Source organism: Ipomoea nil, unplaced genomic scaffold, assembly GCF_001879475.1.
Source record: "Ipomoea nil cultivar Tokyo-kokei standard unplaced genomic scaffold, Asagao_1.1 scaffold2280, whole genome shotgun sequence".
NCBI classification, from domain to species: domain Eukaryota; kingdom Viridiplantae; phylum Streptophyta; class Magnoliopsida; order Solanales; family Convolvulaceae; genus Ipomoea; species Ipomoea nil.
In genome coordinates this window covers 2,151,999-2,177,885 of record NW_017618708.1, presented here as the reverse complement: position 1 = coordinate 2,177,885, position 25,887 = coordinate 2,151,999, and the positions used below count along the sequence as shown (strand labels likewise).

At 39.5% G+C, this 25,887-nt stretch overlaps 1 protein-coding gene across 4 annotated transcripts in view; it reads left to right on the top strand.

The window, feature by feature from the left end:
* The first annotated feature begins 7,582 nt into the window (after window positions 1–7,582).
* Window positions 7,583–25,887, top strand: part of LOC109150921 (putative late blight resistance protein homolog R1B-14) — a 67,998-nt gene continuing 49,693 nt past the window's right edge. The window contains exons 1-3 of one of the 4 annotated variants that reach the window (XM_019298928.1): window positions 7,583–8,402; window positions 8,478–10,623; window positions 10,794–11,141. In XM_019298928.1, the coding sequence (XP_019154473.1) occupies window positions 7,772–8,402; window positions 8,478–10,623; window positions 10,794–10,893 (2,877 nt within the window). In that variant the 5' untranslated portion in view covers window positions 7,583–7,771 and the 3' untranslated portion in view covers window positions 10,894–11,141. Of the gene's footprint in view, window positions 8,403–8,477; window positions 10,624–10,793; window positions 11,142–11,819; window positions 12,415–12,589; window positions 12,798–25,887 lie in introns of those variants that run through there. The other 3 variants (XM_019298931.1, XM_019298929.1, XR_002049248.1) reach the window with 3 other exon arrangements.

The following is a 25,887-nucleotide window of genomic DNA, read 5'->3' as shown; positions in this document are numbered from 1 at the left end:
AGATTAGGTGATTCGTAACCATTGAAAACTTTATAATCATACCTAATTTTCGAAAAAGGTTTCGGTGCCGGGTTTTGAAAATTGACTCGATCTTTTGGCACTTGGGAAGAGATTTGTTTGAGCCTATGGAAGGCATTAAATCTGGACTTAGTCCATGGTTTAATATCATCAAACCAATCTTGTTCAGAGGGATATAATCTCCCTGCCCCAATCCTCGGAGTTCTTCCCATTTTCCTATGAGGACTTTGTGCACTCGACTCATTGGTATATTTCCATTTAGGAACAAACTTTTGCCTATTATTCGACTGCTTTGACGAATTAAGTTTTCTTTGAGGCTTCGGCCTTGCAGTAACATTTTTGGCATTAGCTTGGTAACCAATTCCTTGTCTCATTGTGCTATCTTGACCTTTTACAAATTTTACTACTTGGACTTTATTATTTAAAGCAGTAGTAGAATTGGTCAATTTTTCAGAGGCTTGAGAACACGATGGATCATAACTAAGTCCGGTTTTATCTCCTGAGGGTTTTTGCATATTTACCATTTTATCCATTATTTTGGATGAATGTGTAAATGTTGCTATTACTTCCCTTAGGTTGTGTTCTCTCACTTCCCTTGATTTACACTCTTCATGAAGTCGAATATTTTCGGCTTTCAAGTCTCGTATCTCAGATAGAGCATTTTGCAATTTTTCATTTAGTTGATCTTTTTCAAGAATCAGTAAATTATTGCGCTCTTTGATTTGCGAGTAAGTGTCCATCATGGTTTGACAATCCTTCATCATATGAAAGATAGACTCTTTAGAGAAAGATGAACTTACAGAATCAAAGGATTTAGAAGTTACCTCATCATCATCTGTTTCGTGTGCCATAAGACATAAGTCTTGACTATTTGAATTGCTTGACATGCTCATTCCAAATAGTGCATTATCATCTGTAGAACTGTCACTTTCGTTGCTAGAAGATTCCTCAGACTCACTTCTTTCTAGTGGGTCACTAATAAGAGCTTTTCTTTTGTCTTTCTTGTGGAATCTCCTATCCTTGACTTTGGTTTCCTCCTGCATGGTGTTAGATTGATTTTTGCTCACCTTGGGATAAGGACATTTGGCCATAAAGTGTCCAGGCTTTCTACAGTTGTAGCATAAATTCGAATTGTCCTCCATGGTTTCCTTTTTATGCTTTCGTGATGTGCTTGCTTTAGGAAAACTTTTGTGATTGTTTTTCCTCATGAACCTCTTGAATTTCCTGACAAACAAAGCAAAGTTTTCGTTATTTAATAATTCGCTGTTATCTACTGACCTTGAAGTGGACGGTTGTTCGGCAACTAGTGTGTTGTTCTTTTCTTCGCGTTCTTCCTCCGTCCTTAACTTCATTTCAAACTCATAGGCTTTTAGATCACTAAAAAGCTTATCAGTTGATAGAGTCTTTAAATCTCTATGATCACGCATGGCAGTGACTTTCATGTCCCAACTTGATGGTAAACCACGTAGGATTTTGAGAGAGATTTCCTTTTGATTAATATCTTTTCCAAGATCATTAATTTCTCCCAAGATTTTGGCAAATCTTGTCTCCATGTCGGTAATATTCTCGCCACTTAGCATTTTGAAATCCTCAAATTTCTTTAATGCTATGGTGAGTTTATTATCCTTTTCCTGTTCGTCACCTTCACCAATTTGGATGAGTGTCTCCCAAACTTCTTTTGCGGATTGGCATTTTCGAACCTTTGGGAATATCGTGTCATCGATAGATTTGAACAAAATATCCTTGGCAATATTATCCAAGTTATTTCGTGTTCTATCTTCACGAGTCCATTCCACTTTAGGCTTTGGAACATATTGTGGAGTATCACTTGTTTGTACAGAAGCAGTGTTCACTTGCAAGATTTCAATTGGACCATTAGTGATTACTTCCCACATTTCATCATGTAGTGCAGATAAAAGTACCTGCATACGAATTTTCCAATCATCAAATTTTTCTAGAGAAAATAATAAAATTTGGGCAAGAGCCATATCTCTTTTCATCATCTTGATTTTTTGAGATCTGTCTAGCAGTCAAAATTGACTCAAATAGACAACTGCTTTGATACTAATTGTATCAGTCAGAAACAGTTTGACCCAAATAGACAACCCGCTCTGATACCAATTGTTGGTATCAGTTAGAGACAATTTGACCCAAATAGACAGCCTGCTCTGATACCAATTGTTGGTCCCGATAGGGTGGTAAAAAGTCTAGAGGGGGGGTGAATAGACTTTTTAAACTTTTTCACAATTAATAACACTTTGGTAATTTCAACTCTAAATAACAAGATATGAAACTTAGATGCGCAGCAGAATAATTTAAACAACCAAGTGTTACGTAAAATCAATGAGATATATCACATGCAATAAGATGGATATGCTTGGTATGGCTCAGATAATAAGTATGCAAAATTATGCCCACATGCAAACGTGAAAGCTACTAGACCCAGATGAATAAATTCGCACAGTATATAAAATGGGTCAGTCAAATATTCAACATGCAAGACAACAAAATATTTAAAGAGATGGTTCACTCAATATGTGTGTGATATCACGTGTGAATCAATGAATGAATCCAAATGGAATTGTGTCTGCATGCACTTGTAAAGTCACATAACCCAATCAATAAGATAAATGAATAAGAAGAATAGTAAATGGGTTAGTATGCATGCAATAATAAATAAAGGCAGTAAGTAAATGAGAGAGGCATTTTATAGTGGTTCAGAGGTGGTGTAATCCTCCTAGTCCACTCTTCTCCTTTCACTCCAAGGAGGAAATTCACTATCTCGTTCACCCAGATACAAATAGTGAATCAAGTGCACACAGGCACTTCCCGAGTGTTTTGCACACAGCTACACTCAATCCCGAGTATGTCGCACAAAGCTATACTCCCGAGTATCTCGCACAAAGCTATACTCCTACACCAACTAAGTGTCTTGCACCCAGCTACACTTAGCACCACCGAGCGTCTCGCACAAAGCTACACTCAGCAACCACGAGTGTTTCGCACAAAGCTACACTCACGAGTGTCTCGCACAAAGCTACACTCAATAGGGTAGTGTCTTGCACAAAGCTACACTCAACCCTCTTTCTACACACAGTAGAGGTAAAATTTAGAGAAAACAAAATTTCTCTTCTAATGACTTGAAGAATCTCTCGTGTAAGCTCAAATTAGATATTTTCGAATTTTTGCTTCTTTGTATTGCCTTGCCTTCTCTTTTTCGTGTATTGCACTCTTTGCTCTTTTTACTTTTCACCCTTGCTTGTATCTTCAAGTCTTCTTGGTATATATAGCTGAAGAAGCTATATTACCGTTGTAGCATTAGTTGATCTTGATCGTTCATCTTGATCAGCTACACATTATTGCCAACTTGCATTGCGGTGATTTAATGCAAGAGATGGGCTTCATATAGTGAGTTTGAAAATCCTCACCTGACAAATCTTCAAAAGTCATACATATCGGCTCATCAGCTGAATCTTCTCCGAAAAATAATTACCTTATCTTGACGGATTCAAAATGATGAAATCTTCCAAAAGATTTTCTGTTGATTCTTGCTTGAGTAAAAATTATATCTTCGTCCATTTCTTCTTCTGAAGTGATATGAGATTCATAGCAAGAGATTTAAATGAGAAAGAAGATGTGTAGAAGAATTTACGTGCATCTTCCTTATCATCCTACAAGCTTCCAAACTTGTAGTCAACTTAATGTGTCCACATTGTAGCATGCATCCAACAAGTGTCATCTTTAAAAAAAAATATGATTCCAATGAGATTCAAACACAAGCCTAACAACATATATCTCTTATGCTTTTGCCATTACACCATATTAACTCATTAGTTAATAATTCTGCATTTAATCTTTATTCCAAGAATGGCTTTAGTAGCATTTTGGATTAATTCGTAAATTAATCCGAGTCTGCCCCTTGGTCGTCCCCATAAGCTCCTTCGTCGTCCCCTTCTTTATCTCTTCATAAAAAATGTAGAGATTAAGTCTCGAACTCGTGACCTCTAACTTTAGTCACCTTATCCCTTATCCACTTCACCACTTCAACCTTTGATGTTTTCCAAGGTAAATGAATCTCAAATAGTAACATTCTGGATAAGTATATTTTGCTAAGAATTCGAAGACTTTTATGGCTTGACTTGGGACTTAGACTAATAGACAACTTAGACTCAAAATAAAATAGGGGGTTCTAAAAATACAAATTTGGCTCTTCAAAACTATTACACTTTATTCCTAACAGTCGTTGATGTTCAATTGAACCGTTATGTTTATCCTTTTGATGTACATGCTAGTTATGATGTTGTTGATGCTAGTATGCGTTGTTCCTTCGTTCCCTTATGAGGATTGGCAACTTGTGTGGCGAATCATGTTAACCTTGGGTTATGGTCTATCGTTTTTGTATCGTTATTTGATGGTTGAATCATGTTTTTCCTTGAATTCGATCGATTAATTCCTTGACATGATCTTGTGCATATATTGTTTATGTTTGTTGATGCTTGACTGGGCTACTGATGAGCCTCAATCCTCTTGATGATGACAATGTGTTATTATGAGATTGGTGGTATTGTTACTGAGCTTTGCTTATGAGATCGGTGGTATGGTTACTACGATATTTAACGGCACCCTCTTGTGTTGAGAATTCGGCGGTATAATGATTGGTGGTATGATTGGTGCGGGACGACGGTCCTAGGCAGAATAAGGTTGGACTTGGTGTACAGGGTGACACTCGGAGGTAAAGGTTGAAACTAAAATAAGGTCGGGGGTAGCCAAAAGGTTGGAACAAGGCATAAGGTTGGAACTAGTCATTTGATATGTGATCTTTGAATTATCTTGTTTGGAAAGTATGATTTGTGTTGAACATGGTCTTGTCTTTCATTACTTATGAGCATGCTTGGTGTTATCTCTTGGTCGGTTATCGTATGGTGTCTTTTGACTTATTGAGTAACATTGTCGTTGATCTTTGATTGAGTGTGATGGATCTTACTACGTCTCTATCTCTTGCTTTAAAAGGATATATATATAGTATTCCACTGTCTCAACTGCTTTTCCCTATACCTATATGATATGATACTTAACGTGTATTGGTGGGTTACCAACATTATTCGCTGACGGGTGCTACCCTTGTGTTTTCAGGATGAGTAGTCTCCCGAGTGCGCTAGAAGATGGATTAGATAGCGTAGCTCTTTTATGGCTTCCTTAAGTAGACTTGTGGCCTGTGTGCCCTGAATACTATGACTTTGTTTATTGATGATTTTGTTAGACTTAGCCTGTGCACCTATAGTTGTATAGGTGTGGCATAACACTTGCCCGGTTTTATGAGATTAGCTTCTGCTTCATTTAATGATTAATGTTTAGATGTTATATCTTTCTTAAGCTTAAACGGTTTTAAAATATACATAAAATCGAGGGTGTTACAATTTTGTTATTATAAATACTTAAAAAAAAAAAAAAAAAAAAAAAAACAACGACACTGCCTTCGACTGGTCTCCGATCGGAGACCAATGACCCCAGATCCATGGAGACGAAGAAGCATCTCCATCTCCATGGATATGTAGATGGAGATCAATGGAGACTCACAAATCCATGGAGATGGAGATGCTTCTTCGTCTCCATGGATCTGGACACTTTGATATATCTATGGAGACGAAGAAACATCTTCATCTCCATGGATATGGAGAAGAAGATCAATGGAGACAAAGGTCAGTCTCCACTGATTTTCATCTCCAGATCCATGGAGACGAAGATGCTTCTTTGTCTCCCTGGATCTAGAGACCGTCGGTCACTGAACGGAGACCAACTTCTCCGATCGAAGGCAGACTGCGTGACTGCCTTTTTTGTTTTTTGTTTTTTTAAAAATTATAATAAAATAATATAAATTAGTGCCACCTCAGCAAGGTAACCGGTGACAAAGTAGAGTAACCTGTTACTTGGTAGAATTGCATCTTTTTAAGTTATTCGATGGTTTAATTGTAACTTTTTTTAAGTTACGGATCGTTGCCGGCGAAGAAACCGAAACTTCTGACGACGCCACAGCCTCAGACTCCGACGATAACAGAAACGATCATCCGGTGGCCAACCAAGACGCTGCCGCCGACCACGAACTGGTCAAAAGAACAAGAAGCCGAGTTCACTGGTACGGTGATGATCGACAGAGAAACCCAGCTCGATTTAGAGACGCTGTTAAAGGCCTTTGCATATATTCTGGGTTCCAGCGCTGCCAGCATAGTTTACAAGGCTATTCTCGAAGACGGCACATCTTTTGCAGTGAGGAGAATCGGAGAGAACGGCGTGAAGAAGATGAAGGAATTCGAGCATCAAGTTAAAGCCAATGTCAAGCTCCAGCACCCCAATCTGGTTCAGATTAGAGGTTTCTACTGGGGAGACGATGAAAAGCTTGTTATCTATGATTACGTCACCAATGGCAGCCCAGCCAATGTTGGGATCAGAGGTTTCTACTAGGGAGACGATGAAAAGCTTGTCATCTATGATTAGCTCACCAGGTGAAATTCCTTTATTATCCTCCACTTTAACAGACTTTAGACCCCAAACCTAACGGAGGACCATATTGGTTAACATTTACAAAGTCGAGGACTTTATTGGGTAAAAAAAATAGTCAAGGACCAAATTAGTAATTTCACAATAGTCATGGGACCATTTTGGTAATTAACTCAAAACAAATACAATATAACTAATGAAATTATTTTTCTTATTTAATTTATTGATAATGAATTATTTTTTTTGAATAAAGACATTATAGACACATAATTTTAAATTAAAGAAATGCATATGTATTATTTTTTGTTGTAGCTAATAAATTATTATTTAATTTAATAAGAGTAAAATAGAGTACTAATTATACCAACTTTGATTGGGATGGGGTTTGAACCTAAGACCTTTCTTATTGAAATCGATGACTAAGTTAACGGTGAACTAATATAAATTAATGAAAAAGATAATATTTAACGGAAAAGTTAACGGATAATCATATTCATTAAGGATAAATTAGGAAATCTTAATGAAAAAATAAAATCTGATCAATCTGAGTCATTCATTTGATTAAAAAATTTGACCGCCATTTTTTCTACCCATTATAGGCCTAACTCTCTTGGGCTTTAGTAAGAGTAAAATAGAGTACTAATTATACCAACTTTGATTGGGATGAGGTTTGAACCTAAGACCTTTCTTATTGAAATCAATGAGTAAGTTAACGGTGAACTAACATAAATTAATGAAAAAGATAACATTTAACGGAAAAGTTAACGGATAATCATATTCATTAAGGATAAATTAGGAAATCTTAATGAAAAATTAAAATCTGATCAATCTGAGTCATTCATTTGATTAAAAAATTTGACCGCCATTTTTTTTACCCATTATAGGCCTAACTCTCTTTGGGCTCTTATTAGTATAGTAGATAGTAGATATAGTAGATATATAGAGATAGAGATTAATATAGTTGTCATAAGATACAAATGTTTGATATAAAAATATAAAATTGTCAAAACTAAAATGTTTGAATGTTATTTGTTTGTTTGGACTGTTGCGTCGACCAACGAATTCCTGTTTACATTGGAGTCGCCGCCCGCCAGTTTGGACGCCCGCCAGCTTGGAAATCAGATGCGTTTGGAGCCATCTCTTGTAGAGTGTGCAAACTAGTTTTCCCAGCCTTATTCACCCCAAAAAAAAATACTTTGATTTCTTTGTAATTTTTCCTAGTTCTATCTACTCTGATCCACAGACAGACGCAAATTAAATGGCTTACGCTGCTGTAACTTCGCTTATGGAAACACTTTCTCTAAATTTCTTCCAATCACAACCACCCTTTCCTCTTGATGATTTAGCGGCACAGATCAGAGACGATGCCAATCAAAATCTTGGCTTGCTGCAACAAATAATTCTTGAGGCTGAGATGAGATGGACGAAGCAGCGTCTTCTTCGTATAAAGGCTTGCCTCCCCAGGCTTCATAGAAAGCAGCAGCTTGCTTGGGATACTATACTTTTGACTTCTCGGCTCAGGGAGGTGGCTCAAGTCAAACAAAAGGTAGTTTCTCTCCATCAAAATCTGGGCTTGCTGCAACAAAGTCTTGAGAAATCTGAGATCCCCTATGATTATGCGAGGGTGATGAAAGATTTAGAGGCGCAGATGAGAGATGCATCGTTCAAATTGGAAGAAAGGATTGAGATGGAGTTGAGTAGCATTTATCTAGCAAAGGATAGCCTTCATATAACTGCTTGCCTGCTCAGGCTTCATGAAATCTTCAACGAAGCAGAAAAACAGACTGATTACCACAGGAATGAGTTGATTAGGATTCAAACTGAATACCAGCAGCTTGCAAAGGCAGCTTCATCACAAAACCAAAGACTCACTGATGTTTCACTCCTTGGTCGGATCCTACAAAGAGGACTACAGCTTGTCAAAAGATCATCACGGCATCATCTAGTACACAAGAAAATTATTGTGAGTAACATTTCCAAAAAAGCCTCAAAGTTTGACGGTGGAATGGTCGGATGCGAGAAGCTGTTCGAGAAGATATTGGATCAGCTGCTCACGCAACAAACAACTAAGGGGAGACAAGTTGTTTCAATTGTTGGCATGGGAGGAATAGGCAAGACCACTTTGGCACGCAGAGTTTATGAAGATCCATCTGTTACTTCTCATTTTGACAAGCCAGCATGGGTTACTGTATCCCAAGCGTATAACGTAGAACAAATGCTCCTATGTTTTCTTAGTTGTGTTACTGGAGCATCAAGAGATGAACTCCATAAACAAAACCAAGACGAATTAGCTGAACGCTTGCGTAAACACTTGAAGGAACAAAGATATTTGATAGTGATGGATGATATATGGAGCACTACTGCTTGGGATAGTGTGCAAAGATGCTTTCCAGATGATAATAATGGAAGTCGTATACTATTGACTTCTCGGCTCAAAGAGGTGGGAGAATATGCTAGCTCAGGTAACTCTCCTCTTAACATGCCTTTCTTAGATGACGATGAAAGTTGGAATCTCTATTGCAAAGTCTTTGGTAAACCTGAATTCCTTCTAGTGTTTGAGCAAATTGGTAGAGATGTAGTGAAGAAATGTAAAGGATTACCTCTAGCTATTACTATAGTAGCTAGTCTTCTCTCCAAGACAGAAGAGGATGAGGAAAAGTGGAAGAATGTTGCAAAAAGTGTAATGGGTGGTTCTAGTGACGTATGTTCCAGAATACTTTATTTGAGTTACAATCAATTACCGCACCACTTAAAAGCCTGTTTTCTATATTTTGGAGTTTTCCAAGAAGACTATGAGATCCCTGTGAAGAAGTTGATTAGGTTGTGGGCAGCAGAGGGATTTTTGAGGGCTGTGAAGCATGTGAATTTGGAGAAAGTGGCCATGGAATGCTTGCAAGATCTTGTCGATAGAAGTCTTGTTATAGTTAGCAAAAAAAGTTACAATGGGAAAATGAAGAGAATAAGGATCCATGATTTGTTGCGAGATTTGTGCTTGAGAGAAGCTAGACTTGAAAATCTCTTGAATGTCAATGGAGTTAAAAAACATTGTCATTGGTTAAGTGATACATCAAGATATTTCTATTATGACCTCAGGTTTCTAGATGAGTGCTTTCACAAATCTCATTCCCTTTATGTAACTCGTCTTTACTATTTTTGGAATAAGGAAGATGTGAACTATCTAATTTCACACTTGAAACTACTAAGAGTAGTAGATATAAGTGGTAGATTTTCACATAAAGATATGGCACTAAATGTGCTTGAAAATCTTGTTCATTTGAGATACTTAGCTTTGTCTACAGATGAAACGTTTCATGTAAAGCTCTTTGAGCATTGGAATATGCAAAGTCTTATTGTTAGTGGGGATGGTGTTACATTGAATTCCTCTGAGGCATATAAAATTTGGAGAATGCCACTATTAAGGAATTTTTGCATTGGAGGAAATTTTTCATTAGAATCCCCATTGGTTGTTCATAGAAACTTAGAGAATATATCTTGGTTGGATTCTAAGTTATGTACAAAGGATCTGTTTACAATGCTTCCGAATTTAAAAAAATTGGGGGTTGATGGTCGATACAATGATAATAATGATTGGTTTTATAATGTTGTGCACTTGGGGCAACTTGAGACACTAAGCATCAGAAGTTGGGGTTATCTCGAAGATATTCCATTGAGCCGATTCCTATGGGCAACTAGTTTACCAAATCTTAAGAAGCTCAGCTTCTTGAAGTCTAATCTGGAGTGGAGTGAGCTGAGCCCTATAAGTATGTTACCAAATCTGGAGGTTCTAAAACTGATTGATTCTTGCAGAGGTATAATGTGGGAGACAAATGATGGAGGCTTCCGTCGATTGAAGAGGTTGGTAATTAAGTGCAGACGTCTCCGATTTTGGAATGCTGTGGGTGACCATTTTCCTGTGCTCAAATGTTTAGAGTTACATGAGGACTATTGGTTGGAAGAAATCCCTCATGGTTTCGCCGATATCATCACACTAACATTGATTAAGTTAAGCTACTGTAGGAATTCCGTTCTGGCTTCTGCAAAGTGGATTCAAGAAGAGCAAAACAACAACTATGGAAATGATGCCCTCCTTGTTCGTTCCGAAAATATTGGGTCTCTTTCTATCCCTATGATATATCTCGACTCTCACTCTTTAACATGCACTTCATACTACTTGAATTTTTCATCATCTATCTAATCTGTTTTCTCTCACTTGTATCTCATATTTCCTTATCTATCTAACTGTGTTCACCTTTTCTTTTTACGGAATTTATTGTTTCCAGACGTACAAAATATGGTATTAGGATGGAAGCTGATACGGACTTTGCGGGCTTCTCAGTCAGAGATCTGTTGGATGCTTCCATAGCATTGGCGGATGAGTAAACTGTGTAAGAGATTTGCTAATAAGGATGCTCTAAACGAGGGGATTACATGGTGACGTGGAGGATCGGAGTTGGGCCCACAAAAAGGCCGGGGAGGTAAGGGGAGAAGGGACGGAAATGCCCTTACAAATGTAAAAAATACCTATCAAGATATGATATTTGAAAACATCTGATCTCTGTATTTATTTTCCTTTGATTCTCCAAATCAAGAGCAGAGCCAGGCAGCCAGCTACCTGGTTTGGTTATGCAGTGTGTGATATTGTGATAATCTTACCTTGCTTAGCTTAATTGTGTGATAGACATATATATCCTGTGATATGACACGTACTGCTATGTCAAAAAGACATATCCTCCTTGTTTGTTCCAAAATATTTGGGTCTCTTTCTATCCCGGCCCTCTAATAAATCACCCACATCATACTATTATATATTTTGGATGCTGCCAAAGCATTGCAGTCTGCAGGATCAAAGCTGAAGTCTTTTTTTTTGGTAGCCAAGTGAAGTTGTACAGTTAATCTAACTTAACCTTTCACTGTTTTTTTTTCCTTCTTAGCCACAGTACAGACAAGTTTTGGAGTCTCTGTACAAAACATTGCATAGTTTTCTTGAGTAGTTTTTCTTCAATTCCTCTCAAGTCTCATATGTTATTTATTTGTGTAGTCAAGTGCAGTTGTATATATGCACCCATATAAATATGTCTATTCTTACTTTTGATTAGCTTTTATAACCTCATAATACAATTCCATGGAATTCATTATTCCTCTGTAATGAGAATAATCATTTCCACAGCCCTGATCCCCCATAGTATTAGCAATTCTTGGCATCAATAATAGCTAAATGTATTAAATACCACAACCTACCCTTATGTGTGTTTATAATTTTGTGCACTTGAGGCAGCTTGAGGAGCTAAGCATTAGGGATTTACACCAGATCTATTTACAAGGATTCCAAATTTAAAAAAAAAAATGGGGATGGAAGGTGGAGATGCTGAAAGTCTAGGTTGTTTTTATAATTTTGTGCACTTGAGGCAACTTGAGGAGCTAAGCATTAGAGAGTCGTTTAATCTCAACCATATTCCATATAGTGACATCCCATGGGCAACTAATTTTCTACCAAATCTTAAGAAGCTCAAATTCATCTGTACTAATTTGGCATGGAGTAATATGAGGCTTATTGGTATGTCGCCGAATCTAGAGGTTCTAAAATTGATAGATGCTTGCCAAGGCCCAAAATGGGAGCCATATAATGGAGGGTTCCGTCGATTGAGTTGGTTGGTAATTCAAAGCACAGATCTTGAATATTGGAATGCCGAGGGTGACCATTTTTCTGTGCTCGAATGTTTAGAGTTACATGAATGTGCGTATTTGCAAGAGATTCCTAGTGGTTTTGTGGATAGCACCACACTAGCATTGATTCAGTTAAACTACTGTCCAGATTCACTTCTGACTTCTGCAAAGTGGATTCAAGATGAGAAACTCAACAACTATGGAAATTCCATCCTTGTTCGCTCCTGATAATATTAGGTATTTTTCTATCCCTCTAATATATCTCTGACCATTTCACAACTCATTCTACTTGTTTATCTGCAAAGAATAGTCTTCTATTTTCTCTCACTTGATCTCATTTTTCTCTATATATTTCCTACCTATCTAACTGATGTCTGTTCACTATTATTTTAACTTAATTTACTGTTTCCAGCCTGAAAGAATAAACATCTCAGAGGTAGAATGTGATGAGGAGAAATTGTTTGAAGACAACTTTTGAAGGATATGTCCAGGTGACTACTCTGTTATAGTATATATTTTGGTTTCTGGTTTTGGGATGATTAGAGATTTGATGGATGATGCCTTGCCATTATATTTCAGCACCTGAATTTCATCTAATGTCTCAACTGTTTTATTGTTCTGATTATTTTTAATTTTAATTTTTTTTTAAATGGATGATGCCATTTCACTCATTTCTTAAGATTATAATGCTTTAAGCAATTTCTTATAGATTATTTTGTTATACAATTCAATATAGTAAATTTATAAAGAACCAATTTAATCATTAAATGAAAAATCAATTCTAAGTGCAACTAACCAACTATACCACCACTTTCAAAAAAAAAACCAACTATACCACCATTGCTATTTGATAGGAGTAATTCTTTAGAGATTATTTCTTATACTAGAGGGATTTTTGTGTTAAACAAATTCTTTTGTTAGAAACTTTGTAGGCTACGTTGTTGATAGAAATTAAATTTAGAGAATATATCTTCACATATAGCTGTTTATTTTGGTGTTTTTGTCTAAAGCTATGAAAAATCAATGAAGCATATTATTGCTTTCATTTTTTGGAAATATAGTAATGAAGAGTTGTTGGATCGGAAGACAAAAATTTTGAATGTGCATAGTTGTAACACCCCCGATTTTTGACATAATTTAAACCCATTAAAGCATACAAAATAAGAACAAGTCTATCATTAATATCCCAAATAGACGGAACCTAAACATAAGTGTTGGGGAGCTATGCCACAACAAGGTTTGAGAACCTAGATTCACAGGCTAAAACTTAGCTAGACAAAGCATAAATCATAATCATTATCCCAATACAAGCATGGCTCACAGGCCGTCTAACTAAAGCTAACTACTATCTAACTAGGAACTGCAGCCCCGACTACCGCGCTCACGAGCCAACTAACCAATACCTGAAAAACATGCGATATTACAACCGTTAGCGAATAATGCTAAGCAACCCACTCCCACGCGTTGAGTACAATACATATAGATATAAGAAATCATTTTGAGACTTGGGAATACATAGAAATAGTCCTAAACGACTCTAACTTTAAAATCAGGAATAAGACTCAAGGCACATCAGTAGACTTGACACAGCAAGGCACATAAAGACACGAGCATGCAAACTATGACCACAAGACAAGACGACAATAAGACTCAACAATAACACACAACAACAACAAACATGTCCATGTTCCAACCTTATACCAAGTTCCAACCTTTACGCCTCTCCAACCTTATATCAGTTCCAACCTGTACCTCCAGGCCACCCTACACACCATCATCATTATCCCTCCGGAGCACTGCATGCTCCCTGCCTACATAACCTCCAACAAGACCACCGATCTCTCAGCACCCACGGTGTCATTAAATCACACACAGGTACCGCAACACCATCACACACACGAGCACACGCAGTGCAACCGCTAACATATATTTTCCACCAATCTCATATCTTTTCATCACACATGGACATTGACACAACATACAAGACTCGACAACGACTCCACAAGGGGATAATCAGGGGAAGGGCACATCATGCATATTGACTCTCAACAACAAGTGACGTCAAGGCGACCACAAGACTCATAAAGGACGCTAAAGACCATACTACGACACGACACAATACGAGTTTGGACCACATGCATAGACACAACTCACAAATTCACATTATGGCACTTAAGGCATCGTACTAGACTCACAAACACCAAACGGGGTACAACGGGGCATGGGGAAACAACCAACAGGGACCAACAAAACGCCCTACCGCCTGTACCAGCGGGCGGTATGGCAGGAGGACAACCTCCTGCCGGACTGCCCGCCGGCGGGCTGCCCTGTTCCAGCAGGTATTCCGGCGGGTGGTCGTCCACCCGCCGGCCACCTGCTGGAACGGTGGCCTTGTCCCGGCGGGTGGCCCGGGGGGGGGGGGGATCGTCCCCCCACCGACTACCCGCTGGAACACATGTTTCTTGGCATTTTTTCCCATCCCAGGAATTCCTCAATTTTACCCAAAATCAAGGCCAAACACATATCAACAACAATAGGGACTTGAACACATACAATAAGCCAAGAACCAACACAATTGAACCCTAAACGCAAACTCTAAATATGCCTAGACTCAAGGATAAACGTATAATTGTTCAAGAGCATCAAGAACCCCAAGAACATCAAGAAACCATCATGTAAAACCCTAAAGACGAGTTCTAAACGTATTTAAACATAAGAACATGCATATAAACACTTACGAATATCAAGAAGATCAAGATTATCAAGAAACCACAATATGAACCCTAAGACAAGCTCTATCAAAGCATAATTACAAGATCACACATACAATCATTCAAAGGAGCCAATAAATAAAAGATAGCAAGGAAAATAGGTTTTGTAAGACATGGGTTACCTTTTTAGCTTAGTCTAACTTCTCACGATTCCTAAGGTCTTTCCTCAAGGTCCTCTTCCTATCGGTTCTTCCAACGTTTGGTGACGGAGAATTCTTTGTCTAGGTTTTGGGAGAGGATTTTCGAGTGGTAGAGAGGGATGGGAGAAAGAGCGTTCTAAAGGCTTTCTAATTCCCTTTATATAGGTTCAGGATTCCCAATTAGAATCTGATTAATAATGGACCCTCCTTCTTTATTTCTAACAGGCTTAAGACTTTAATATAGACAAGGGTCCACGGGGTGTTACACTCTTCCCCCCTAACAAGGGTAAAACACGGGGTGTTACACTCTTCCCCCCTAACAAGAAGCTTCGTCCTCAAAGCTTGGACACAATGAGGCTAACTAAAGTCGAGTACCGGACTGGCCGACTTGCATGTTCTTAACTCTAGGTAACATAAACTAAGAGAAAACCAGGTTGCTCGACTTGATTCTAATCATAGCGCATGCTTAATAGTGTTCAATTTAGTGAACCTTAGCACATTTACGTTTCACTAGCCCTCGCAAGACATATGATTAACCAAAATAATCAAGGCCTCAGATTAAGGTGAAAAGATTGGTAAGGGTTTGGAATAGGTTAGCGGTTCGCATGGGTGTGGCAAGAACAGAGGGTAAGATGAAAGATAGAAGATTTACCGGGAAGGAATTCTACTCCTAACTTGAACTTCAAACTCCCTGGCGAAGATAGGGGAACGATGGTCCGATACTTGGCATACCACATCGTGGTTGTTGTGGTGAGGGAGGTTGTCACTCAGTGCATGGGCAATCTGAGTTAACTGATGCAAGTTCTGAGCCAACTGTTCGTTAGTTGGCGTCCTAGGGGTCCTTGCATGGTTTCTTGGTGGTGCCATCTTAGATTCTATAGGGTTTAACATCGGTTATAGATGTGGGTTAGGGGCAGGCACCCATACATGGTGTTTAATTATAAGAATAAAGTCTAAGCAGAGAGCACATATAGGAAAGTTTTAACAGAAAGCGATAAATAAACTCACAAGCTCACCGCGCGTCCTAAAATCATCTCATCCTAAGTATTTAAACGCATAGAGATTCAAGCTTACTGTCTTAAAGTCTTATCCTAAAGGCATTGTCCTAGGGTCGAACTTAAGCTCTAATACCAACTGTAACTCATAACATCATATATCTCAATCATGCAATCTCATGCTATCACGTACTCAATATTCAATCTCGTGCAATCATATAATCTATAAGCAATCTCATGCTATCATATACTCAATATGAAATCTGATGCAATCATATAATCCATAAGCAATCTCACGCTCAATATGCAATCTCGTGCAATCATATAATCTATAAGCAATCTCATGCTCAATATGCAATCTCGTGCAATTATACATTCTATAAGTAATCTCATGCTCAATATGCAATCTCGTGCAATCATACAATCTATAAGCAATCTCATGCTATCATATACTCAATATGCAATCTCGTGCAATCATCTTGGTCATGCAATAAAATGAACATAACGCTTTAGTATAAGTATAGATAGATATACATATACACTCATTTGTAAAAAGAATATTTTTCTGTGGAGGTTTCTTAGAGTCACAATGACTCGCTTTTCTCTTCTTTTCTAGAGTCTCAATGACTCGCTTTCTTTAGAGTCGCAATGACTCACTTTCTTTAGAGTCGTAATGACTCGCTTTCTTTATACTCGTGGGCGAGGTAGGACTTCACCATAGTGTGAATGAACGTATCTGGGCTCGGCATCTGCCGGCCTAATACTCATCTCGCCCACAAAACCACTCTCTTGGTTCTTTTCTCAAACTTTGTGGAATCAGGTATCGAACTATCAGTGTGCACACCCCCTGACCAGGATTCCAAGCCTGGCAGGCAGTTTCCAACCTAGTAACTTGGGAATATCGACCTCGTTACTTCGTATCGGATCGCAATGTCCATTTCTTTCTTTACTTTCTCTTTGTACTATTTTGTTGGTTCTATCCGATCTTATCTCTTTTCATCCGAAAGGACATAGTCCTAACGGGCCTCCAAAACCTAGGATTTCTCACATTAGATACATATAGATATAACTCATGCAATGCAATCTTATGCAACAACTTTACTTATGCAATCTAATGCAACAACTTCTCAATAACTTCTCTTTTCTCATAAAAAGGAAATCAAATATCATGCAACTATTCAATGAAACTAGATAATGATTTTCCAAAATAGATATAAGTTTTTGAAAGAGTACTTAGGCTTTCTCTAAGCCACTTATGCACTTTAAGTCATGCTATGCTCAAATATGCAATTTACTGTAAAGCATGCTTCAATTTCAATTCACTGTGAACACTCAACAAATTCTTAAACATTCTTGTAAATCATAATTTGACAAATCTTCTTAGCAAACTCTTAGCAAGTATTTAACATGCACTTGAATTCAAAATACTCAAGTTATACTCATACACTGCAAATTTAGCATTCAAGGAAAATATGCTCTGTATATTTCTACATATGTGATACTCTTGGCAAAATTCTCAACAAGTCATTATAGACATTTAGGCATGCTTTTCTAGTAAAACTTAACAAATATTGATCGTCTTTCATCATCTAACAATCATATAATTGTCATGCTTCTCAAACAAATAACCAAGAGCCAACACTTAACATTCTCATTTACTATAAATGTTCTTGGACAAAATCTGTAGCATTCATCTTCACAATTTCTATCACAAAAAGCTCATTTCTACTCCAAATTCAAAGAAATCAACATCTATTCGTGCATCATGACGGCCCCGAGTGTCCGAGCCTCAAGGTCCCGCGAGTCCCGGTCTGAAACGACATGTAGCTGAGCCACATGGGCCCGGTCACTGCACAGCTTCTGCTTGGTAGAACTCTGGCAGAACTTGGGATGCCCCGCCTCCTGGCTCTGCCGTTTCATGGCTCAAGGCAACGGCTCACACCATGGGTCGAGCCCTGGGACCGCCTTCTCACGGGGCTGGCCAACGGCTCGCTCCTAGGGCCGTTGGCTAGGCCCGTGATTCTACCTGGTGCACACTGCCTTGTGCACCAGATGGTTCCTTTCACCTGCAAAAATTATTTTAGGCATTCTAACTCTTCCAAATCCTCAATGACACATCATAGACCAACAATAGATCACATAATAGCTCAAACACGTCAATAATCTAGCATTTCTACTCATTTCTACCACAAAAATAGACTTCGTAGAGTAAGAATAAGCTTTGGGAGTCCATGGGTTATACCTTTGTAGATTCCTACTTTGAGCTGGGATTCCACCTTCTTCCCAAGCTAGCTACACCCTCCTTCACCTCCTAAACATTTCAAACAAACCGTACAACACCCTTACGACTAGAACCTCAGAGATGGAAACTAGAGAATGAAATGGATGGATGAGATTGGCTTGAAAAACTTACTGTAAACTTCTTTGTGTTTTGTAGAAAACTTGGTGGGGAAGACAAGGGTGGAATCAAGAGGCCAAAATCCAATATCTTTCCATTTTATAGGGGCACTAAACCCTAGGATGATCTCTCATGATTGGTGGAGGGTAAAAATGTAAAAGCTTGGCTTGAAAGTTTGTATTAGACAAAGTTTTGGATGGCTTGTGGTCCACCATGCTTCATGAACCAAGGCTAGAATCAAGTTTTTAAAATATCTTGAGGTTGAAAATGAATTTCCCAAAAATGACTTCTAGATAAACACTTGTTTTAAGATAAACACTTGTTTTAGGTTTCTCAAATTTCTCCCGGTTTCACTCAGAATTGTTTTTCAGTTCAAAACTTGGTACGCAATGTACCCAACAATCTAGGATTTTAGATTTAAATCATGGCTTGGTGTTGAATTTATTTAAAAGTGGCTCAAAATAATTTATTCAAACACCGATTTCATCGCAAAAATTTTTATAGAGTGAAAAATGACTATTTTGGAATTTCTTAAAACCGGATTTATAAAATTAAATTTTGGGTTGTCACATTGTCCACCCGCTTGTCCTCCCGCTGGAACATTCTTCCCTCCTGGCGGGTGGTCAGGTGGGGGTTCGTCCCCCACCGACTACCCACTGGAACACGCTTTTTGGCCAATTTCCCCAACCCGGGAATTCATCCAATTCACCCAAAATCAAGTCGCAAACACGCCCAAACACATACCAACAACAACAGGGACTTGAACGCATAGAACAAGCCAAGAAACAACATAATCGAATACTAAACACAAGCACTAATCATGCCAAGACTCAAGAATTAACACACAACGGTTCAAGAACATCAAGAACCTCAAGAACTTAACCATACCAAGCTCTAATGACTAGTTCTAAACCTTGAATAACACCCGAACATGCGAAAACCCACCCAAGAACGCCAAGAACGTTATGAATAACAAGATTCACCGCATAAATCCTAACACAATTAAATACAAGAACATGCCAACAATCACACAAGGCCATCAAGAATATCAAGAATAATAGGAATCCATATCACAAATCCTAAAGACAAGGTCTAACAAGGCACAAATACAAAATCACACATTCAACCGTTCAACGGAGCCAATCAATAAACAATAGCAAGGAAAATAGGTTTTGTAGGATATGGGTTACCTAGTAGCTTTAATTAAACTTCTTACGACTTCTAGGGTCTTTCCTCAAGGTGCTCTTGCTATTAGTCTTTCCTAAGCTTGGTGATGGGGAAATCCTTGTCTAATATCTGGGAGGGGATTTTTGAGTATCTGAGAGGGAAGGGGTTCTAAAGATTTCTAATTCCTTTTAAATAGATTTAGGACTCCTAATTAGAATCTGATTAATACTGGGCCCAACTTCTTCATCCTAACGGGCTCTAAGGCTATAATATAGGTAAGGGTCCACGGTGGACTAATTAATTAAGGGTCTCTGCTTACTTAAATTCATTTTTAATTATTCTTTAATGGAATTAATTAAATAATAAATATGAGTTTAAAGGGCGTAACACGGGGTGTTACATCTTCGTGTAAAGAAGGCAAACATGTCCAGGGAGCGCCGTTCGGCAGGAGACCGATCCTCATCATGGTCGCCAACGGCGACCATCGTCAAAAAAAGATAAGCTCGCCCCCGATGATCCGTTAGACCAGATCAACCAAGTCATCTGGGCAAGCCCCCGACATCTGCAGGCAGTTAGGAAGTCGAAAGCTGGCAGGTGGTCGACTGAACGAAGAGAAATTCCTCTTTCTAACCTTTATGGGAGGAGGCTAGCTTGTCCATAAACTTGCGGCTGTCCCGGGAGCGTATTTGGACATGCCCCGGAGCGACCGCGCCGACCGTTGTCAGGCGGAAGAGCTGGTGGAACAAAGGAAGGGTGGCCTCCACCTCTAAACGGTGAAAATACGTGAGGAAGGCGGTCAGAAGGCAGTAGGAGTTGGGATCTAGCTGACCGGGCACAATGCCGTAATACTGGAGCAGGAGAGAAAGGAAGGGATAGATAGGTACCCGGAAGCCGCATCGGACCAACTGGTAATGGATCCCAACTTACCCACCTTTGGGGGGATCCGTCACCAGCCGGTTGCTAGGGCGGCGCATCACCGCCGACGTACCCAACGACCTCGCGCAAGGACGAACGGTGACCCACCGGCAATCCAAAACGTCGAAGTAACCTGACTCCTGGTCGATGGGAGGATCTACCAGGGCTACTAGTGATCGATCGAGGGCCTCCGCCGGTGAGAAAGTGGTTGCCGGAGGGTTAATCATTTGACCCTGATTGTAACACCCCGTGTTACGGCCGCTAAACCAATTAATTATTTAATTATTTACCCTACAAAAAAAGAATTAAATTCCATTAATTAATTAGGAAGAGTCCACCATAGTCCATGAACCCTCATCCCTAAAACCAACCCCTTAGTCCTATAAGGAATAGAATTAGCAAACCCATGCCATTTAGACCCTAATTGAGACTCTTAGATATATAAATAGGGGCATAGGAGGCACATAGAACCCACACCACAATAGCTCTCACCACACAAGAATTCCCAAGAATTCCCATAGGAGAAATCAAGCAGAGGAGATCTTAGAGAAAGACCCTTTATAGCCAAGGATTCTGAATAAGGCTAAGAGGTAACCCATGTCTCAACAAAACCTATTTTCCTTGCTATAATCTTCTTCTTTGGTTCCTTCTATATGCTTGTGTCTTGATGAAATCTTCTATGATAATTATGATATGATCTTGATGATTGATGAGATGACTTTATGTGTGATCTTGATGATCTTGATGATTGTGTGATGTTCTTGATAAATCTTGATGTTTCTTGATATTAAAGATGAACTATGATCTTGATGATTTGAATGGGATTAGAGCCCTATGTTAAATTGGGAATTTTATATTGTGATGTTCTTGATGTATATTTGGGTGGGATTTCGCATGTTCGGGTGTCAATTATGTTTAGAAGTCATGCTGGGATATGTTCAATATGATTCTTGGTTTTGATCCGTTATTTGACTACGTGGTATCGTCGTTTGTGTTAAAAGTGTCGAAACATGGTTTCGGGTTCCACGAGAGATCCCGGGACCCAAGAATTGAAAAAGAGTCAGTGGGGGGTAGGGGAACCCGCCACCTACCCGCTGCCCCATTTGGGCGTCGCCGGCAGCGGGCAGACGATTGCCCGCCGGGCACCCGCTGCCCGGTTTCTCGCCGCCGGCGACCACCCGCTGGTTTTCCCACTTCGGGATGGTGGTTTTCCCCGTTTGATGTTTCCCCGACCCTCGTGGTGTCCCAACGGGCTCCGTCTATCGTGCCTAAGTCTAGTTTGATGTTTCGGGTACCGTTCGTAGGATAAAAGAGTCTTGTGTATCGCATGCTAGTTGAATTGGTATCCCGTTGGCCTAGGAGAAAGAAGTATGAACCCCTTAGGATTATTCCTAGTATGTGGATAACCACGCATAGGTTTCATTATACGTTTTCTCCCCTTTCCCAATGTGTTAATATGGGTTGCATGTGCTTGCTATGTGTTATGTGTGCATGATACCCCAATTTAGTTGCGATCAAATTGGTTATACCTGAGCTACGGTTCAGAAGTTGGCTGCGGTCAGAAAGACACTCTTGGGCTGCGGTCCACCGTTTGGTTGCGATCAAACTTATTACATGAGCTGTGGTTCATATTCCTAGCTGCGGTCAAAGGTTCACTTTTGGGCTGCGGTCCACTGTTTGGTTGCGATCAAACATTATGATGAGCTGCAGTTCATCGGTCGGTTGCGATCGACCCCTTCGTGTTGCGATACGAGGCAGGGTGCTGCGGGGCCGTGTTAGCGCTATATGCGCTAACCCTCATGTATGGGCATGCGATTGGTCATGTGGCGCCACCAAAGTGTGCTTGCGTGATGAGATATGAATTGAATGATGATATGAACGATATGATGTGAATCTGTGACCCGAGAATACATGCTAGTATCTCTATGTGCTTGATTATAACTGTTGAATGTGCTTATCTCTGTTTGTCGAGTCTATTCCTTGTTTTAAAGCTAGAGTTTCCTAAGTATATACCTTCCTGCTTCAAAATGGTTTTCTCATATATATATATATATATATATATATATATATATATATATATATATATATATATATATATATATATATATATATATATATATATATATATACACTTATATTGTATTTCAACGCGTTAGAGTGGGTTACCAGCATCATTCGCTGAATAGATATATTTGGCTTTCAGGCACAGATGATTAGCTTCCGGAGCGCGCTAGAGGACCTCAAGTTAGATAGTTAGTCTTTCCTTTCGGCCTGCGTGCCTTGATGATGTAATGACAATGTTTGAGGATAGATAGTTAGAATAGCCTGTGCATTTGAGCTCTCAAGCACAGATGTGGCATAACACCCCCGACTCTATATTTAAAATGCTTTATTTGACGTCTATTTAATAGAATTGCTTTCATATTATAAGATCAAAAAGTTTCAAAAAATCTGGGGTGTTACACTGATGGTCATCAACGGTGGAGAAAGATGGAAGTGGAGGAGAAGACATGGCCAGAAAATAGAAAAAATACCGAAAAAGGGGAGGAAAGGAAAGGCTAACCTGAATGGGCGACAGCCGGAGTAGAGTAACTGACTTGGAGGGGAAAAGACGCCAGCCGCTAGTAGAAGATTTAGAGAGGACAAGGAAAATGAGAGTGCGCCGGAGGAGTTGAGAGCTGAAAGGAGGAGAAGTGGCGGAGAAAAAAGAAATGAAGAGGAAGCCCCATGGGTATTTATAGATATGGTCGGCCGGCCAGCAGGATCGCGCCACGTGTCCCTTGATCTAACAGTGGGGGGTTGGGCGTAACGTCTGACATGACGGTTTGGAAAGACGCGTCCCAAAATCGTAATCGGAGAGAATCGAGGAGTCACTATAATTAAGCGGCAGCGACAGTACCGCTTCGCAGAACCAATCGAGAAAAAGTGGGATCAGTCAGCAGGAGAGTGGGTCCTCGACCGGGCACCCAAAAGACACAGTGAGACGAGGGAAGCCGAGCAGTCGTACCACACCTGTAACACCCCGTGTTACGGCCTTCAAAATCCGAATTAATTATGGAATTAATTCCATTAACAAATAGTTAAAAGGAATTTAAGTTGGTTAGAATTCCCTTGATTAATTAATGTGGTCCACAATGGACCATGGACCCTTATCTCTAATTAAGCCTTTAATCCTGAAGGAATAAAGAAAGTAGACCTTTTACTATTCAGATTCTAATTAGGAATCCTAAACCTATATATCTGTTAGGAATAAAGGAAGAGGGCCCATTATTAATCAGATTCTAATTAGGAATCTTAAACATTCTTACCTTGTTAGATTCGTATTAGGGATCCTAACCTATATAAAGGGGGGGATTAGAAGGCATTAGAACCCTATCACCCATATCTCCCTCTCCCCACACGAAATCCCCTCCAAGCCAAGGATTTCCCCATCACCAAGCTTAGGGAGGATCGATTGAGGAAAGATCTTAGGAAGTTATAAGGAGTTTTAATTAAAACTACCAGGTAACTCATGTCTTACAAAAGCTATTTTCCTTGTTATTGTTTATTGATTGGCTCCGATTGAATGATTGATTGTGTGATTTTGTATGTATATCTTGTTAGAGCTTGTCTTTAGATTTATATGATGAATTCATGTTATTCTTGATGTTCTTGATGGCCCTGTGTGGTTATTGATATGATCTTGTATTTAATTAAGTCTAGAGCTTGCCCCTAGGGTTTATATCATGAATTTCGTGTTATGATGTTCTTGGTATTCTTGGGTGGGTTTATGCGTGCTCGGGTGTTGATTATAGTCTAGGACTTGTCTTTAGAGCTTTGCATATAGATTTCCTGATGTTCTTGAGGTTTCAGATGCTCCTGAACCGTTATGTGATTGATGTCAAGTCTTGACATGTTTAAGAATCGTATTAGAATGTAATTGGAATGATTCTTGGTTGAATCTTTGTTAATCGAATCCGTGTTGTTGTTGATACATGTTGGAATGTTTGGACATGGTTTTGGGTTCCACAAACGAACCCCGAACCGGATTTCTACTCTCGTACCAGTGGGGGGTAGGTGGGGGGAACAAGTCCCACCACCTACCCGCTGCCCGGACTGCCCATTTCCAGCGGGCAGTCGACTGCCTGCCGGCCACCCGCTGGAAAGTGGGCGCCCCATCGGCAGGTGGCCGGCGGGTGGTCCAGCACCCACCGCCCACCCGCTGGAATGTGGTGGCGCAGCGTGATATTTTCCCCCGTTTGTTGTTTCCCTGAGTCCCGTTGTACCCCGTTTGAAGTTTATGAGTCTCGTATGATGTTTTGAGTACCGTTCTAGGAATTTATGTGTAGTGCATATCGTTGCTTTATATCTTGATTGTTATTGTTGATTATATGATTGATTGATTGAATGATGATGGGGATTGTGATCATTGCGCAATGATGGTTGAGATTGATGATTATGAGATTATGATTGGTGGAAATGAATTGTTGACGGATAGCACAACGAGTGCTCGGTTATCGTGCTAAAGGCATGGACCACCCCTTAGACTTGCTGGCTAAAAGCTTGGGTCAGGGTATAAGCACCGCGGTGTCATGTCAGAGCTATATGCGCTGACCCCTTGGTAGTAGTGCTAGAGGCACGGATCATGCGAATGACACTTCCGTGCTACCATGTTAGTGGACTTGTTGGTGGTTACATAGTGGGGCATGTAGTTGCTCCGGAGGAATAAGGGAGGTAATATAAGGGTGGCCTGGAGGTACAGGTTGGAACTAATATAAGGATGGAGAGGAGTAAAGGTTGAAACTTGGTATGCGGTTGGAAGATGGATTGTGTGTTCTGATGATTACTTGCTAATTGATTGTTATTGGATCCCATTGTTTGCCTTTAATTGTTATTTATGTGCTTTCCTGTTTATTATGCCTTGTAAACATAGGACGCATGTTAGTGGTATTCGTGATATCGTTCCGTTGTTATATTCTGAGTCCTGATCCTGATTTTAAAGCTAGAGTTGCTTATGATTATATATGTATTCCAGTCTCAAAATAGTTTTCTTATATCTACCTATATTGTACTTAACGCGTAGGAGTGGGTTACCAGCATTATTCGCTAACGGTTGTTACATCGCATGTTTTTCAAGTACTGACTAGTAGTCTCGGAGTGCGCTAGACAGACCTGCAGATTTTGCATTAGTTAGTTCTGGTCATAGTTGTTATGGCCTGTGTGCCTTGAATTGTATTTGAATATTAATTGTGGATTATGCTTAGAGTAGTTGGTTGTAGCATATGCATCTAGGTTCTCAAACCTAGGTGTGGCATAGCACCCCGCCTCTTATAGATGGTTTATGC